This window comes from Aulostomus chinensis, chromosome 21, assembly GCF_037954235.1.
Source record: "Aulostomus chinensis isolate RoL2024-O1b breed Wild chromosome 21, RoL_Achi_v1.0, whole genome shotgun sequence".
NCBI classification, from domain to species: domain Eukaryota; kingdom Metazoa; phylum Chordata; class Actinopteri; order Syngnathiformes; family Aulostomidae; genus Aulostomus; species Aulostomus chinensis.
This window is the reverse complement of record NC_141340.1, coordinates 18700627-18720008: the sequence shown is the minus strand read 5'-3', so window position 1 is coordinate 18720008 and position 19382 is coordinate 18700627. Positions and strand designations below refer to the sequence as shown.

The 19382-nt window shown below is 41.9% G+C and overlaps 1 protein-coding gene and 2 pseudogenes across 2 annotated transcripts in view; all 3 read left to right on the top strand.

The window, feature by feature from the left end:
* abca4a (ATP-binding cassette, sub-family A (ABC1), member 4a) overlaps positions 1-13119 on the top strand; it is a 49384-nt gene extending 36265 nt beyond the window's left edge. For both annotated transcript variants that reach the window (XM_086191499.1, XM_086191500.1), the window contains exons 32-50: positions 1240-1334; positions 1434-1466; positions 1596-1701; positions 1796-1870; positions 2065-2234; positions 2440-2617; positions 3319-3434; positions 4869-5016; positions 5109-5232; positions 5657-5786; positions 5927-6047; positions 6797-6859; positions 6976-7082; positions 10361-10502; positions 10649-10783; positions 10876-10979; positions 11057-11149; positions 11269-11518; positions 12212-13119. In XM_086191499.1, coding sequence (XP_086047625.1) covers positions 1240-1334; positions 1434-1466; positions 1596-1701; positions 1796-1870; positions 2065-2234; positions 2440-2617; positions 3319-3434; positions 4869-5016; positions 5109-5232; positions 5657-5786; positions 5927-6047; positions 6797-6859; positions 6976-7082; positions 10361-10502; positions 10649-10783; positions 10876-10979; positions 11057-11149; positions 11269-11518; positions 12212-12331 — 2310 coding nt within the window. In that variant the 3' untranslated portion in view covers positions 12332-13119. The remainder of the gene's footprint in view (positions 1-1239; positions 1335-1433; positions 1467-1595; positions 1702-1795; positions 1871-2064; positions 2235-2439; positions 2618-3318; positions 3435-4868; positions 5017-5108; positions 5233-5656; positions 5787-5926; positions 6048-6796; positions 6860-6975; positions 7083-10360; positions 10503-10648; positions 10784-10875; positions 10980-11056; positions 11150-11268; positions 11519-12211) is intronic.
* Positions 13120-14951: 1832 nt separating this feature from the next.
* Positions 14952-16536, top strand: LOC147241917 (uncharacterized; annotated as a pseudogene).
* A 454-nt stretch (positions 16537-16990) lies between these two features.
* On the top strand, positions 16991-18074 carry LOC147241916 (uncharacterized; annotated as a pseudogene).
* The last annotated feature ends 1308 nt before the right edge of the window (positions 18075-19382 follow it).

Genomic DNA, 19382 nt, shown 5'->3' with positions numbered 1-19382 from the left:
ATTCATGCACCATCTCTCTTCTCTGTTGTCGTATTTTTTGGCATTAAGAGTCTCGTAGTAGCACCAAAGGTTACATAATTTCAGCACAGAAACATGCTGTGAACACACCAAACAAACAGGTTTCCCATTCATTTCCATCAATAAATAGGATGATGACCGTTTTTCTTGAAAAACTCTGCACTCTGTGTCCACTCTTCTCTTTTTTGACAAAGACACTTTGGAGCAATGAGGGTGCCAAAGCGTGTAGTGTTTAAAGTAGAAGACGTAATAGGCAGAACGATAAGGTCGCTACGGGCTAGCTGTACTCACTATATTTGCTCAGCCCTGATATAAATGGTTTGCTTGCTTAACAGAATTGCGACTGCGACATCCAGTGGACACATCTAGAACAGCAGTTTCTTTCATTGACAGATTGCGGCTCATTTTTACACTTTGCAAAATCATCTTGCAGGTTGGATTAAACCTGTTAGTGAGCCTGATTCAGCCTGCGGGCCATAAAATAGACGCGCTTGAAATAGGTGAACTGCACACAAATACGGATGTAGCCTAACCAATCGTCAAAGGCAGATCACATACACAGGCAAATCACCGCACAAGATAAGTCTGGCCTTAATTGAACCTCAAGTCAGACCTTAACTGTAACTTCAACCAGAAACTCAAAAATTAAGTTGTGTCATTAGAACCAGCCTTTGGTTCCCATGAGGGCCAGAGATCCCAATGAGGTTCGTATTTATATCAGAAACACTGTCCAATAGGTAGCAAATCCAAGTACATACATATATACACACACAGGTGTGCACAGCTATGCTCATTAGGAAATTCCATTGGCTTTCAATCATGTGGGCAGCCTAACCAAGTCCTGATCCTAATCCTAAACCTGACCAGTTGCTATCTAACTCTAAAATGAGCCTAAACTCAATGCCCGTTTTAAGTCTAACTTTAAACAGGAATGCATAAATTACATTGTGCTGCATTAGGAGCAACCTTTGGTCCACATGAGGACCAGTGATCCTCATAAGGTCAGTGTTTATACCAGATACGGCTTCCAATAGCTAGAAAAAACAAAGCACACACACACACACACACACACACACACACACACACACACACACACACACACACACACACACACTACCCACTCAATGTATTAAATTTCTTAGAGTTATTGCAGATATTATACACATTTAAAAGTCGACTGCCAAAAATCAAATGTGGTGTCCTTGTTTATTTGTTCATTAGAGGATCCAGACAACAGGAGATGTTCTTATGGATCTAACAGGAAGAAACATATCAGACTACCTGGTGAAAACATACCCCAGCCTCATCAGAACCAGGTACTAACTCTTTTCAACTGAAAAAAAAAAAAAAAAAATTGCTGAAAAAAATTGTAATTAAAAGATATTTTAATATAAAAAGTTGGGATCTCTTTTCAGTTTGAAGAGCAAATATTGGGTGAATGAACAAAGGTAATGTCAAATATCAGATTATCATACATGTATTTCATATAAAAAGATGTGCGGTATAATTGTGCAGGTCTCCCTCTAGGGGCTGGAGTTGTGTATTGCTATACTTGATGTGCTTTCTCTGGTGTCCAGGTATGGAGGTATATCAGTTGGAGGACAGCTTCCTGTTTTAGGGCTGCAGCCAAAAACCATCCAGGATGTAGCTGTTCAGTTGGGACGATTGCTCAATGTCACAGGGGTAAAGCACAGTCAGCGTGTGCGCACTGCAGCACTTTTGTCAGCGTATGAGTGCAGCGTTCTTTGCTAATAGGCTGTTGAACTGTCATTTGCAGGGCAAACACTCTAAACAAACACTGAAGGACATAGGAACGTTTCTCAGGTACATGGAGACGCAGAACAATGTTAAGGCAAGTCAAAAAATACCCCTCACCCTCGCCACGTTTTCAGTTTGTCTCAAAGCATCAGAAAATATGTAAACGATAGAAAAAACATCAAGATCACACACACACACACACACACACACACACACACACACACACTTGTTTATGGATGTTAGCTGCATTCAAAGTACTTCATTACTTAATTCCCTTTCTTCATACAGGTATGGTACAACAATAAGGGCTGGCATGCCATGGTATCTTTCATGAACGTCGCCAACAATGCCATCTTGCGAGCAAACTTGCCCAGAGGAACTAACCTGGATGAATATGGAATTACTGCCATCAACCACCCTCTCAACCTCACCAAAGAACAGCTGTCTGAAATCACTGTGTGAGTTGACTCGACCACCAGAATAGATGTCATCAAGTCACAGGCATCTAATGTCTAGCGTCTAATCGTATCACGTTTGTGAGCAAAAGTCATTCTCTACTGGGCCGAGACATGAGAAGTCACTGTTTTCCCAGAGTTTGAAGGGGTCGAAGTGACATTTCACGCAAATATTTGACTAAAAATTTGTCCTCCAACCACTCCCCAGCTTGAACACTTCAGTGGATGCCGTGGTAGCTATCTGCATCATCTTCGCCATGTCTTTTGTTCCGGCCAGCTTCGTCCTCTATCTCATCCAGGAGAGGGTCACCCAGGCCAAACACCTGCAGTTTGTCAGTGGTGTCAGCCCACTGGTCTACTGGATGGCCAATTTTCTCTGGGACATGGTAGAGTGACACTGTTACCCTCTGAGAGTCTATGAATCCGGTTAAAGCTCTGGATACGATGTGTGTTTCTCTCCCTTTTGATCAGTTTTTCTCAGTGGCTTCGGTATTCAACCTCCACATCATCCAATCACTTTTGCATGTCCTAAAAGCCATTTCTCATTATTTTGAGCATTCATGCAATAATTCTGCAAGACTGTCTACTGTTTAATACATTCGCAACTCTCATATTGATCAAAATGGACGACACTGGTTCTTGATGAATAGCCTTACACCCAAAAACATCTTGGGACTTGTTCATCACAATACCTTCAAAATGGGTAAACCAGGAAATGAACAACAGACGAGAAGAAGTAAAAAAGGCACCCTATATTTCTCTTTGTGCCAAATTATACTATGAAATCGTGAAGTGTAAATCTAAATTCTGTACAATTTCTTACAATCACGCCTGTTCATGCATAAATGTGAAAAATTACAGCATGCAGCCAGATGTGATTTCAATCCTCAGTCATGAAACCTTTACCATTTGAACTTAAGGATTTTGAACAAGTCACAGGATTTCCATTGTTTTTTGCCGTTTCTATGAAAAGTTTCAAGAAATGCAGTTGCTGTTTGCAAGTGTAAAGGATTATTTGAGAAATCTTCGAAAGCAACTGAAAAAAACTGTAAACTCTTGTGTTTTATGGGTTGTGTTCTTGGTGCAGGTGAATTACTCCATCAGTGCATTGATGGTGGTGAAGATTTTCATCTTTTTCGATAAGAAGTGCTACACCTCACCAACCAACCTCCAACCACTTGTTGCGCTACTTATACTTTATGGGTAAGTGTTTATCTTAATATTAAAACTCTACATGTGTCTGATTTATTTTTTTATGGCGCTACAAAGTCCTGTTCAATAGGGTCTTCGGCCCTAATAATAATACTTAGACCTGCAGGCAGGGTTGAGCGGGCCTTCGCACCCTCGCGCTTCGGGGTGCAGCGCAGTCCAAGGGCTTGTGTCACAGGCACGTCGATGTTTCCAGACCTGGGCTCTGACTTTGCCCAACCTCCCCTTCCTTCCCTCCTGGGCCCTGTCAGTTTGATGAGGATTTTAGAGTACTCTTCTTGTGAAATAGCCTCATGAATCCCATGACTCTGGCCAAATCTTACATTAGAATTCACATTTTAGTTGGAAAATTTGTCCTGAATCCGGTGATACAGGTTGGAAAGTGGTCAGACTTATCGTTTAGATGTCAAAAGCCTCAGTTTGACACAAAGTACATGTCCAGGGATTGCCTCCCCATGTGTTTACTCAGTAAGGTGCAATGTGGCGCAGCAACTTTCAGGGCTTACAGAATCCTAACTGTTGGAGTTATTACAAGGTTTTGAACCACTTTTCTTCAGTACAGTGTCATAAGTCATGTTTTAAGTTTGAAGGCGATACCATTGACACCCTAGGAGGAGATCGAGTTTCTTCGGGGTCCAAAATTGGCACAAAGTTGTACTTTCATGTGCATATTGTGGACTTCCTGTTGGATTTAGGTCAGGGGTGTGAATGTAGGATTTGTAGGTCTTGATGAGACAAATAATTGAGTTTTTGTTCCATGTCTCTACGATACTCCTATGGCCCATGGCACCCATTTTTAGATACCTGGGTGGCGCTGTGGAGCACATTTATCAAATTTTTCAACAGACCTGATGTGCATGCCAAATTTGGTGAGTTTCCTGAGCACTTTTAGGGGGGAAAAGTGAGGTGTAAAGTGGCAGAATAAGAAAGAAAAAAAGGAAAGAAAGAAAGAAAGAAACAGAGCAGATTGATAGGGTCTTTATCCCCTATGGCCCTAATAATAATGAAAATAATAAAGCATAGTCAATATACATCACTCATTAAAATTTAATTGCTGTACATGTATGACAATATTTCCATCCTGTGTGTGCTGTCAAAGTATTAAGTCTTTTTCATGATTTACCGTATTATATATATATATATATATATATATATATATATTTTTTTTTTTTTCCCAAAATGCTGTTGACAGATTTTCCTCTCACATGTATCTTATATATAGTTTGAAGTTGAACTGTATAGACCAATTTAAGCTTCCAGTCTTATGGCATTTTGGTTTGTGTTTGTATTTTGACCAGTTAAGATGGGGATGTAATTATTCCTAATGTCTCTTGGTCTGTTAAATATAGGATCTTGCAGCACATCCCTGTCATCACCGATTTGGGCTTAAGTCTTCTCTCTCGATCTCACTCTCTGTTTTTCTCTCAGCTGGTCTGTTACACCCATGATGTACCCTATGTCCTACATGTTCAGTGTCCCTAGCACGGCCTATGTGTCTTTGTCCTGTATCAATCTCTTCATTGGAATCAACAGCAGTGCCATTACCTTCATCTTGGACCTTTTCGAGAGCACGACGGTAAGATGAATGCTTGTTTCTTTTCATTCTCCCTGCCATGCTTCTTCTATCTCATCCTCATGTTGTGTGTTTGACTTCTACCTTCTATCTAGGCTTTGTACAAGTTCAACCAGCTGTTGAAGACTGTGCTGCTCATCTTCCCTCATTACTGCCTGGGCAGAGGCCTCATAGACATGGCCATGAACCAGGCTGTAACTGATATCTATGCTCGCTTTGGTAATTTGAAAATGCATGTTCGCACGCACAAAACTTGATTCCCTCCCAGTCTAGCAAGTTCATACATATATTTGAGTACGTTTGCTTTTGAATTCATTTTCTATCAAGTTGTCATACAAAGTTAAAACCACTTGTGCCCCTAATGCTCAGCAAAAAGAAGATGAAATGTTAAATGTGCAAACTGAACAACTTTTCTAACTGTACTGTATCTTCAAGATTGCTTTAAAAGAAAATTTGTCCTACATGGATCATGATGTGTGTACCTGACTTCCTACCATGTCCAGCGCAATATGTTTAGCTTATCATTTAAGAAACAGAGAGATAAATCCTTAAACTGGACAATGAAACTAAAAAAACAACAACAACAAAAAAACTGTTAACAATCAAATGTTTTAAGTGTCTCTCACTTCTTATATTTCCTCAGGTGAGGACTACAGTCCAGACCCCTATAAGTGGAACTTTATTGGGAAGAATTTGTTCTGCATGGCTGTTGAGGGATTTGTCTATTTTATCCTGAATGTTGTCTTCCAGCACCGTTTCTTCCAGGATCACTGGTAAGTTTAGCAGAATTCAAATTTGTTCCAAAAATGATTTGTTCAAGGAAAAGTGAGGTATTATACGTGACGATTGCTGTATTGATCGATTCAAATATGAGTTGGTCTTTTTCTCCTTTTGCCTGTATTTCCATTGACAGGATACCAGATTGCCCAAAGCCTCGTCTTCTTGATGAAGACATGGATGTAGCTGAGGAAAGGCTACAAATCTACGAAAATGGAAAAACAAATGACATTTTACGCATACGAGACCTCTCGAAAGTAAGGCGCTTTTCTGGTTAGAAACATAATTCTATATATAGAAATAGAAATATATCATAGGTAGAGGATTTAACTATGTATAACAGATCCCTCAAAATTAACTGGGTTCTTCCTAGGCCCGTGCGAAATGCCTCAACCACATTTGGTGATAGTGGGGCCTCATAGATTTTGTTTAATCAAGCAAACAAAAAGAAAAATCCAACCAAAAAATAATCCATCCATCCATTTTCTTGCACTCATTCCTATTAAGGGTCATTGGGGGGTGGGGGAGGGTGGAGCCTATCCCAGCAGCCTTCAGACGAGAGGCGGGGTTCACCCTGGACAGGTCACCAGTCCATCACAGGACCAACACATAGAGACGAACAACCATTCACACTCACAGTTACACCTACGGTCAATTTAGAGTATCAATCAGCCTCGTCCCCTCTTGATGTCTTTGGACTGTGGGAGGAAGCTGGAGTACCAGAGAGAACCCACACAGGAACAGGGAGAACATGCAGATTCACACAGAAAGATCCTGTGCTGGAGCCGGGACTCAAACCCGGAACCTTCTTGCTGTGCTAACTACTGCACCACCGTGCAGCCACCAAAAACTAATGTCAGACAATTTACATTTAGTACATCCAATGCACATGTAATATGTCAGCTCATTGTATAATAATAATTTAGAGTTTGCTGCTTTGTTTCTGTGTCTGCTGCTACTTTCTTATATCTTTTTGAATAAGTAGATTCTATTTTTGCCTGTTCAGACTTACAGAGGAACAATTACCCCTGCAGTGGATCAAATCTGTATTGGAGTATCACCAGGAGAGGTCTGTAAAGTTTACATATATACCATTTACACTACAAAGGAGACTAAATCTGATCACTGACATGTACCCCCCCCCCCCCCCATCCCCCTCACTCTCCTCCGCCACAACACCATCAGTGCTTTGGTCTCCTTGGGGTCAATGGAGCAGGCAAGACCACCACGTTTAAGATGTTGACAGGAGACGTAGACGTCACCTCGGGAGAAGCCTCGGTTGCTGGGTACAGGTGCGTTTTATAAAGTCGTACAAAGAGGGAGACTAATTTGAAAGTTAGTTTGGCTGATGCAGCATTTTTTGGGATGCAAACTTTTAGTCATAGCTAGTGTAGTTGTAGTTTTGGTCAGGAGGAGAGGTCTTCTGGTACTGTCCAACTTTCAGCGAGTGTTTCAACAAGTGATGAGCCAGGTACTCAGATGAAGTGGGTATCTGGCATGGATACTGTTGGCTGTGACGAGGTCGTGTAACGAGTACCATAATATCAGTATCCAGGCTTAGGTTGTTTTTTTTTCAAGGAGTAAAGTTCTCATTCAGTGTTAGTGTCCAACAACATTCTCTGACAGGTAGCCGGCCTGTCAGTCACACGCAAGGTCCCTCCCTCACGTACACTTCACCTGTTAGTGAGCATCAAGTCAGTGGCAGTAAATCTAAAGCTGTTCTTTAACTAGTTTAGTCTTCTGGTCAAAAACATCGATCCAAAGCTTAATCTGAGGCTTTGAAAGATAATTTCCAAGTAAATGATAGATGTAGCAACCTCTGAACAATCCCTTTTAATTTTCTGAAACCAATTCATCAGATAACTTCTCTATCAAGCCACACCCACCTCTGGCAAATCAACACCAATTTCCGGCTTCAGCCGTGCCCCTCTAAGTGTAGATATGGATACAGACAATTTGGTGGTTATACAGAAACAGATAATGGTGTACTCGCTCAGCCCTTGTGTTGACCCTTAACTACAGCACTCTGTGGTCGGCAGTGGGAGCCAGCTCACTGTCCCTCTCCTCCCGGCTTCCAGCTCATCTCATCCCTTTTATGCCATAGTCAACAGGAGGCTCTTTCAGCTAGCCCAAGCTTCAAACTGCTTTTCTCCTTTCATGGGTTCTAACTCCCTGTCTGGTAAGAAGATTCCACACTTTGGGTGGGGAGTCCCATGACTGCTGGGAGGAACCAGGTGGCCATCCTTTGTCCTGCTGTCTTTGGTCAACTGTTGGTTTTTGAGGGTTTTCACATCTGCAGCCCCTTTACAGATGGCCCATAAAATGGCCACTTTGACCAGAATTATTCTTCAACCCTCCTCAGCTTTCAGGTAGTGGACAGCACAGCATCTGAGAACTGGAGCTTCCTTCCCAGGTCAACTCTCATCTCTCATCTATTTGCTGACTTAAGTAGAGAATGCTTGGTTGGCTTTCTGGTCAGAGAATTGACCTTATCCAACAAAGAGGATTCCATGGGATGTGTTGGTCTTTAGCATTATGTTTCCTCTTCCATTCCTGCTCCTAGAAGTCCACCAGCAGTAGGCCAGTAGTGCGTACCACTTACTGCTGATATTTACTACTGTTAAGAGCAGAATGAATGAATGAATGAGCTTTATTGTCATTGAAAGGAGCCGCTCATCAGAACCCACATTCACAACCACTCATGGTCACACTGTTAGCGTCATATCATGTTAAACAACATGCGACCTCCTTAGCATTGCTTCTAAGTCATTCTGCATTGCTGCAGAACCATCAACGCTCAACTGAACCCCGCTGCCTGTCATAACATGATGTTAGTGAGCATATTTTCTTGAACTTTCTGCTTATTGCACTTCTGGTGAGACGCCAACCCTCATTTCGTCACTCTATGCTTGCATGTGTAGTGACAATAAAACTGAATCTCATCTCATCTGATCCCATCTTTTGCCAGCTCACTGCACTTGACTGACATCCAGTGTTGTTGGGTTTTGGCAGGCACGTGTTTGTTGAATTATCTTCAAGTAAAATCCATCCATCCATCCATTGTCTTCCGCTTATTCCTACATTAAGGGTCGCGGGGGGCTGGAGCCTATCCCAGCATCAACTGCCGAGAGGCAGGGTTCACCCTGGACAGGTCGCCAGTCCATCACAGGACCAACACATAGAGACAGACAACCATTCACACTCACAGTCACACCTACGGTCAATTTAGAGTATCAATCAGCCTCGTCCCCTCTTGATGTCTTTGGACTGTGGGAGGAAGCTGGAGTACCAGAGAGAACCCACACAGGAACAGGGAGAACATAGAGACTCCACACAGAAAGATCCTGTGCTGGAGCTGGGACTTGAACCTGGAACCTTCTTGCTGTGAGGAGACAGTGCTGACCACTGCACCACCGTGCTGCCTCTTTACGTAAAATGTGTATCAGAATAAGTTGTGAGGTTTCATGACATTCTATTTTATCTCTTTATTTTGTTTGTGGGTCGTCATAGTTAGGTAAAGAAAATACATCAAAACAACAACAAAAAAGGAGCGATTTCAAAATTTTATAAAAATCGGAGAAACACCAGAATTCCATCTCTCTTTTTACGCTCAATGCTTCCCTCCATACTCATAATTAATTATACAGAACACACAAGACTTCTCTTGAAAAGGGAGCCCCTTGAGCTTCAGTGTCAGTGCTGAGCCATATTCAAAACTGTCTGTGCTACTACTGCTTATTTGTGACACCTGACAACTTCTGAATTCCAACTTTTGTTCATGTTTCCCACTGTAGCTGCGTACTCTGTATGTTAATTGATGGATTATTCCATATCACTATGTGCCTGGAAAGGATGCTCTATTTTATCTCAACATTACATGACAATCAGGGACTCCTCTGTAACGTAACGGTATGCTAATGTGCATGCATAAATTGCTTGTCTTCATTAACAGTGCGGTTGAAATGGTACATTAGCTTTATTGTCCTGGGGCATTGAAGTTAATAATGCAGAGAACAGTAATTCAAATGTTCAAGAGAATTTTGAAATTCCTAAGAAAACACTGTTACGAGTTTCAATCAAATCAGGCTGTTATTTGTTAAAACGAAAAAAGCTGGGCCTATGAGTATATTCAGAGTTTCACTTTAACCATTAAAACTAATCTGCTGCTTTACACAATGTCAAGTGGTTCTAATTTCTTTCTACTCCAGAAGTGTTGCAATACTGAAACATCTGTTTGAAGGACACATTAAGCTGAGGAGAGCTGAATAATGAGTGAATGAATGAATGAATGGATGAATATGAAGCACTGAAACTTGTAGTACCATCAAGTGTTTAAAATTACTTTCACCCCTGGTGACGATGCCACCTGTCCAGGATTCCTGCCAAAGGTTCTCCCTCGCAGATAATCAGTGTCAGTTACTCCTAAAGAACAGGGAATGCAGCTCAGTTGTTTGATAAATCCATGGTGGCAAATGGTGTCCAAGTGAAAGAATACCTGCCAACCCTTACGGACCATTTCAAAGAACCCTTCTTCATCGTTTGGTTTGTTTCTATTGTGATCTCCTGGCAGCATTTTGACCAACATTCTGGACGTACACCAGAACATGGGTTACTGCCCCCAGTTTGATGCCATCGACGAGCTGCTGACAGGAAGAGAACACCTTCATCTCTACGCTCGCCTTCGCGGAGTCCCTGAGGCTGAGATCAGCAGGGTGAGAGGAAGTTGCGAGAGAGATTGAATTTTCAACCAATTTCCTACTTTTAGTCAATAAATTAATAAATGCACAAAATTGTCACCCCATTTACTTCATGGCTTTGAATGAGTTGTAAACCATGCGTTGATCCTTTCAATGCACAGGTTGCTGAGTGGGCCATCCAGAAGCTTGGTCTGTTGGCGTATGCGGGCCAAACTGCTGGGACTTACAGTGGAGGTAATCGGAGGAAACTCTCCACAGCCATCGCCATGATAGGCTGCCCTGCTCTGGTGCTGCTGGTGAGCCCATAATGCAAGTACTTGATTTAAAGGTTTTCGAGATTTATGAGGAGCAAGGTCACGTTTGTGTTGCTTCTTCTACTGCACATCAGGACGAACCCACTACAGGCATGGACCCTCTCTCCAGACGATTCCTCTGGAACTCCATTATGAGTGTCATTCAGGAAAAACGAGCTGTTGTTCTCACCTCACACAGGTAAGCAATTAGGTGTGTGTTTTGGTGTACATTAATAAATATTTACGTACAGAATGATTTTTTTTTTCTCTTTGCAGCATGGAGGAATGTGAGGCTCTGTGTACGCGTTTAGCCATCATGGTTAATGGATCCTTCAAATGTCTGGGAACCATTCAGCACCTCAAATACAAGTTGAACATTTTTTTCATAATATTTAAAATTTGACATGATAAAAATGCCTCCTTTTACCAAAAAAAAAAAAAAGTTGCAATAATACTTGATTTTGCTTTAATTGTAATTGCGAACATAGATTTGGTGATGGCTATGTGGTGACCATGAAGATAAGGGCTTCTAAAGGCGGCGGCGCCCCGGATTTGAACCCTGCTGAAGCCTTCCTTGAGAGCAGCTTCCCTGGCTGCATTCAGAGAGAGAAACATTACAACACCCTGCAGTACAAGATCCCCTCCTCCTCGCTAGCTCGGATCTTTCAAATGGTCTTGGCAAACAAAGACAAGCTCAACATTGAAGACTACTCTGTGTCACAGACCACACTTGACCAGGTAAGGAATAGGAAAAAAAACTAACATAGTGGGTTAAGCAATGGGGAGTTTATCAGTGATAGAAACATCCCTTTTATTTTTATGTAAGATTTCAGATTTATTAAAATGCCAATGTTCACTTGAACATGTCTAAATGTGATTAAATCACTTTTGGCCTCTACGCTCGTGACAGACATGGGGCTTGATTTGCGAATGTTTTCAAATGTTCTCTGGGACTCAAGCAGCAGGCACAGCTTACCTGACATTGAACTTTGGTCACTTGAGGTCATAATCCACACACAACCAAGTAGCAACATCTAAAGACTTTGGCGTGAGGCTTGAAGAAGGCTGGAACCAAATATATATGTGATATCTGTTCCATTCTTGTTCATGCATATCTCAGGAAAACCTCGAGGGAGTTTCTTTAAATTTGGCACAAAAACCATTAAAAAAAACAACAACAGAAAATGGACTCAAAGATGAGCTGAAAATATGTTGGTGGTCAAAGGTCAAAGTCCTTTTGACAAGTATGCATCACAGGGGTATTCAACCACAACGCAATATTTGTAATTTGAAATACTTTCAATTCTTTTGATATGCCCTTTGACTTGACATTGAATTCTGCAGTTGCTTCCTCAGGTGTTCACTGTCCTGCTGACGTTTTCAGGAAACAATGCTCATTTTGTTCACCGTGGTGCTTTTCTGCCCTTTCAGGTATTTGTGAATTTCGCAAAGCAACAGTCGAGAGAGGATGACGCGATCGTGTTGCATCCCAAAGCTGCAGGGGCACAGCACAACATCGACCCCGCGCCATTCAAGAGGTTGAGAAAGTAAACTTTTCAGGGGCCACCATGTTTGGGCAATGGAGCTTTAAATTGCGCATGTTTGTCTTGGAGGACTTATTGCATTTAAGTAGGTCCTAAGCTTCTGTCACAAAACAGGCAATCGCTTCCTGAAAATGTGGTGGCCCTTGTTGACCCGCTCTTGAACCGGACCTTGAAATAATGAGGGGGCAGCTATGAAATACGCACCTCTAGAGTGACTGTTAGATATGTGGCAATTCCCCCCATGGTCAGTTTAATCTTCTGATAGTGGGCTTTGAAAAAGGAAGAAATGTAGCATTAATGTGCCTGCCGTATGCTCCATGTTCTGCTCAGTTTGAAGGCCATGCATGCTCAACGAAACAGAGGTTTAGATTAAGGACAAGGACCTGATTTTGAGTTTTGAAATTCCAAACGTTAGTTTGTAATGAGAGCTTAAAGTGAGCCAGTTTCACAGAACACGCTTTGTATTTGCTTCAGATGCCAAGATTCTTCATGCCTTTTAAACAGGTGACACGACCACCCAGAGAAGCTTAGTCTTAGCACTTTATGATGCAGCTGGAATGGAAGCATCGTCTTTATTTATTGGTTTTTAGTAAACTCCTGAAAGAGAAAAGGGAAACTCTACCGGTGCGATACAGCTAATTACTGTAACAAAATCCTCTCGCTGCTATGACTTTATTTCAGCGTTGTTTTCTGGCAGTCTTGTTCTTTTTTCATGCTTCATCAGGTGTGTTTGATGTCAAATAAAAGTTTTTTCCTCTAACATGTTTATGAGAACTTACATTCACTTTTATGAACGCATGTCAATAAAACCAGAGATTTAACAGTGTTGTGAAACACTGACTTCATCTAAGCTCTTTCACTTCTACCATATACACATACAGTACATGTACATACATACACACATATATATATATATATACATACATACACACACATACACATATATATATACATACATACACACATACACATATATATATACATACATACACACACACATACACATATATATACATACATATATATATACATACATATATACATACATATATATACATATATACATATATACACACATATATATATATATATATATATATATATACACACATACATATATATATAGGGCTGTCACTAATGTGTTAATTAAATTAATTAATTACACCGCAAATTAACGCATTATAAAAATGAATGCAAGATTAATTAAGCCGCAGCGAACCACCGCAGGTACAGGAAGTAAACAACTTCGGTATTCGATGGATTTAAACGGCATACACCAACATATGTGGTCACGTTGTACCTGGTTCAAAACCTGGTGGTCTAACGATGTAGTAGCACCCTACCAGGATGAATAAAGTTACTCGTAGCCGGGAGCTGAGTTAGAATGTTGTTTGACAGACAGCAGGCCAAGGATATTACTAACGTACCAACTTTGTACTCTCGTAATCACCCCAATTTTAAAACAGGCTACTTTTCCATAATGCACCAAGAGTCCGTATATGTAGAATATCAAAGGATTTCCATTAATGATCAGTATTTCCAGCTAATTCTAGGTTATTCTTAGAAAGCTTTGTACCACAACGTATGGCGCATCACAGCAAATTTTCCTTACAGTGTCTCATAGAGCTGCCACTATTCATTCAGACATGACTTGTCCGGTCATGGTGAAGCCCTGCTGAACGCAAAGATATCACACACGAGCCAATCAGTGTCTGGGTTGTTGAGCTGCAGCGCTGAAACCCCAACCAGCCCCAGTTTACAGACCGGACCATGCATCATTTGATTGACTCTTACACCTGCCAATGAATTTTTTTCCTAATGGGAAGTAGATATTCTTTTAGCCAAGAAACAGACCAAAAAAAACGGTACCTTGCATGATGGTTTCAGGTCTGGTGGGCAACCACTGCCGTGTGTAAAGTTAGCTTGGCTGCGTAAAGCAGCGCTGTCCCTGTCGATGACGGTGCACGCGAGAGAGTGAGAGAAAAGATGGCCAGGAAGTGTTTTTTCAGCAGAGGAAGAGGCTGAAATGGTTCTCCAGCTGTCCGCCTCGGACAGTCTGACGAGGAGCCTGCGGTCGACCTTGAAGACATCGAGCAGTTTTTTGCAGGGTGGACCCAGACATGGAGCTATGAGGGACTGATCCAGCTGTTCCAGATGGTTGTTCATGTACAAACAATAAATAACAGGCTATGCTATGTTTTTAATGCTATTGTTTACTTGTCTTTACTTCTGCTGGCGGTCAGCAGCCTGATTTGCATGAGGAATGTGTGAATTAGCTGCGTCAGAGGGGGGAGGGGCGTGTTTATGTCTTGTAAGTCCGACTGTGTGAGCGGGAGAGAGAGGCTGCAAGAGCCTCACTAAGGCCTCACAGTTATTATGGTCAGTCTTGTTCAGTTTCAATTGAGAGTACAGAACAATGTATAACACTTTTACAGTTTTTTAGTTTTTTGATGTTGATGATGATTTGCTTTATACATACACACACACACGCATATATATATATCTTACATATGTATTACATCAATAACAAACAATCATCTCTACAATACTGTTAAAATTAAGGTGTTAATTGACTAAATCAATTATGTGACATGTTACACTTTCAGAGGATTACAATCCACCAGAACATGGGTTCCTTGGACTCGGCCAAAATGTCAGTCACTGTGATAGATTGGGAGGTCCCAGAGGAAACTCATACACTCATGGAGGAGCAACAAGTGTGCCGTGTAAATGCAGAGGTCCAGTTGACGGGCTAGTCAGCAATACACCCTGCTTGTACCTACGCCTGACAGCTTGCTGACTTGCTGCTTCCCCCACACAGACAATGTTTCAGTTGCAGAAGAGAACTGAAGAGAAAAAAAAAAAAGTCGCAACCAGAAAACACCCTGTTCAAAGGGAGACTGTCTGTCTGTTTGTCTGTCTGACAGACAGACAGCTCTAAAAGGCCGGAGTGTGGCTTACACGCACGTCACACACATTCATCCAGAGGTTCAGGTTCACATATAAGCTTTAAAAATGATGCGCTGACCATCATATCAGCATTATCAGCAATGCGATGCCTCCTACTGCAGTTTTGCCTCTTTCAATCTCTATTGCCGAAACTCTTTGGAAAACTCAATGCAAAAAAGATAAGGCTGGCAGGAGCAGGAGGCAGCAGAAGATAAGACAGCACAAGATGGAGCTTTATTAATCCCTTTGGACAGGAAAATCAGGGAAATACTGTCTTTTCAACACCCCAGGCAAGGAAGGCACAGCAGTTTAGTGAGTCACCACACACAGATCCAAGCAGCCAGTCTGGCCGGAGCATAAAGTATCGCGCGTATGGAAAGAATTCCTGACAAAATTAAAATTATTACATAAATAATAAATTTAATATAGTATTAAATAGGGAAACAAACAAAAAAGGCTGCTGTATTTTTAGCTGATGATTGTGTGAAATTAACGTGGTGGCAGTTGCACTTTAATGACAAAGTCGATGCGTCATTTTGCTTTCAAATTTGTAAGTTAGAGCTAAAACAATACACAGTTTTTCCCCTGCCCGTCTACTTGTTGAGCTCACTGTCAGTTTTAGTTTTCTATTACACTGCAACATATCAGAATGTGTGAACGTAGCACCCGCTAAAATTTCTTCATCCTTATGTTTTTCCTTTACTCTGTAGATCGACATTGATGTATTCCAGCTTATGGATGATTCAGCTTTGGCCAACTACATTCCCTCATATGGAGATAGAATTGCACTTTTCAATTTTTGCAGGAATCAACAGCTAGGCTCAAAGCGCAAACCAGGTCTTCTTGAAAGACTCAGGGAGAAAATGAAGATAAGAAAGGAAAACAAAGAAAGTGGAGAGGAGCCACTAACATCTAAACCCTATTCCAGATGAAAGTTAAAGACATGGACTATTGAGATAGTTGGATCCACCAAGAAAAAAAAAAGAAAAAAAGAAACCAAACAGGTTACAGCCAAACAAGGAAGGGGCACCAGAAGTGTTGTTATGGACGTCAATACTGGATTTAAGGAGATCCTGAAAGAGGGGAAGAGTCTTGTTTTTCCCAAAAGATGTTTCAAGTAGAGTCCATGAATGAGACTTTACATTTGATGTGTGGGACTTTAAACTAAACTCTTTTTCTGATTATGTCTCAGCTGGCACCACATATGACACTGTCAAACTACCAAAGCTGAGATTTCACATTGCCACTCAGCCAAAACCATGATCAGGTGAACGTACCTATAGTGCTTAACTTGTCATGGGATTGGGGGATGAGGAAGTAGACCCAGATGCAGACTAGGTGAAGGAGGCTGGAGGCTGGAGGCTGGAGGCTGGAGGCTGGAGGCTGGTGTCTGGTGGCTGACATTGACAACAACCACACAGCAATGACCCGACAAGGACAAGGGGGAAGCACAGAGGTTAAATATAGGAGGGAAAACGAGACACAGGAGGTGCAATCATCCAGGTGAGACACATGAGGGAGGTCAGGAAGACAGGACAGGACTACAAAGTAAAACAGGACATGACAACAAAGTAAAACAGGACATGACTACAAAGCAAAACAGGACACACAAGACAGGGATCGTGACAGTACCCCCCCCCCCCCCCCCCCCCAAAGGGCTGGCATCACAGACCAGCCAGCATTCTCAGACATCAACGTTATTTTCGAAGGAGACATCATGTATGATAATTCGGACCCTAAAATTACATTTGGCCCACACACGGAGGCTGAGGCTGTTTCATCAAGATGACACACTGACTCATCAGCCTGAAAAACCAGACCATGCAACTTTACCAAAAAGTGATTACTATACATCATGCAAATTTGCTTCAGAGACATGATCAACGCATTTTCTGACCCTAAGGTTCTGACCAGACCACTGGAAATTAGGTGATTACTACCACGTAACGCTGAGGAAGCTGGTAGTGGGTCGGGCTTCTCAGAGATGTTTTAGTGTATTTGGGCAGGATTTCTAGGATGGCTGCGCACTTGGGACAACATTGAAAGGTCACTTCATCAAACACGATTTCAAGGCTGACACCTGGAAAGCCGTTGGGAGAATATTTTTGAGAGGTTACCAAGATTGCCACTACCTTCCTGTTACGCTTGCACCTCCTTTCATTGAGGAAGTGTTATTTGGAGCAGTCTACAGTGACCGGACATAAGTCCTTCTTCAGTTCACAAGCTACCAAGAGAGAGAGAGGTCCTCATTGCAGGCGTTACAAGTCTTCTCTTCTGTTGACCCTGATGACCTTTTGGAAGTCCTCGACAACTATGAATGGAGAAGAAGAGTCTCAGCAGACACCCTTCCAGCAATTCTGGAAGACATTTCCCACAGAGAACTTGTGCAAAAGCCAAACTTGGTAAATGATTGTTGGAGGAACATCACAAAACCACAGATGAATCTCACTTATGAAAAGCTGACAAAGATGTTTGCTGACTTTAGACCAACAACTAAGACGATGTCAAGGCTGTTGAAGCTCCCAGCAGATATGACAGCAAAGCAAAGAGAGGGCGAACATCATCTCAGACGGTATATTAGGGAACTGGATGAAGCAAAACTAGGGAAATTCACAAGATTCTGCACAGGGTCCGATTGGTTGGTGTCAGAGAGTATCGTTATTGAGTTCACTGGAATGTCGGATTTCACGAGACGTCCAATGTTCCTAGAGCTACCCGAGTGCTATGAAAATATCCCAGACTTTCATGCTGAATTCAGTGGAATCCTTGACAGCAATGTCTGGGTGATGGACATTGGGTGACACAATATGTGGCCTTCAACCATTTTTGAGGCCACATTGCTTTCTAGCCAACAGTTGCAAAATGATGCTCACAAAAAAACTCAAACCATAAATTTAATCACTGTGAAAGCATTTAATAGGCACAATCTCTTTCTTAGACTGATACATTTAATTCTGTGTTTTACCAAAAAGTTTACTCAGTTTACACACAAATGTGCTGGGAATAAAAACAAAACACAACTTTGCTAATGTACCCAAGAAAAAAAAAAAATCAGTGGTTATGTGAGGGCTCTGGGGGTTCAGTTTTTATTACAAATGAGCCAAGCCACGCTCAAAATTTTTAATAAAAGACAGTTAAACTTATCTCATGTGTATGGACTTTTTGAACAATTCATTAACTCACAGGGCAAGATTCACTAAAGTGTTGCAGGCCAATACCACAACATGTCTTTGCAGTATTTCTAGTAAACATTCTTTGTGTAACAGGACACTCCAGTGATTATAGCACCCAGCTGATTTCCATACACCCATCCATTGTCTTCCGCTTGTTCCTATTAAGGGGTGGGGTCTATCCCAGCAGCCTTCAGGTGAGAGGCGGGGTTCACCCTGGACAGGTCACCAGTCCATCACAGGACCAACACATAGAGACAGACAACCATTCACACTCACAGTCACACCTACGGTCAGTTCAGAGTATCAATCAGCCTTGTCCCCTCTTGATGTCTTTGGACTGTGGGAGGAAGCTGGAGTACATGCAGGGAACCTTCTTGCTGTGAGGCGACAGTGCTGACCACTGCACCACCGTGCTGCCCACTGCAAAATCTGTTGTTCTTACATCCAATGGTATTAATGAATATATGGAAGAACTATTGGAGTTGAACTTCTAGTTTCCTCTGATTATTCATGTTATGTACCAGATGAGTATTTCATCACCTGACGCTATGTTTTGGCCTAGAAAGTAATCGCTTTAGGCTGGGGATGTTATAACACACCAACATGAGCATGGGAATCTCAAGCTCACCATGCATCCTGGTACATGTAAGCACACTTGCACTGTTTTTTGTGTAGGAACAGCGACTTTTCTTGGTTATACAAGCTCAAAGGAATGTAGTGCTTCAGTTGATACATTTACCATCAACAGTGACTGGACTATGGGGAGCGCTGAACTTTCCTTTTAAGGTCAGGTCTGGATGAGGTGCTTTGGAGGAAACCAGACTTTGATTGTGTGGCCAATGTGAGTACCAAACATAATCAAGCCTACAGGAACATTTCTCCTTTGTGCAGAGAAAATTGGCGATCCTTAGATGTTTGGCAGTATTTCAGCTCTCA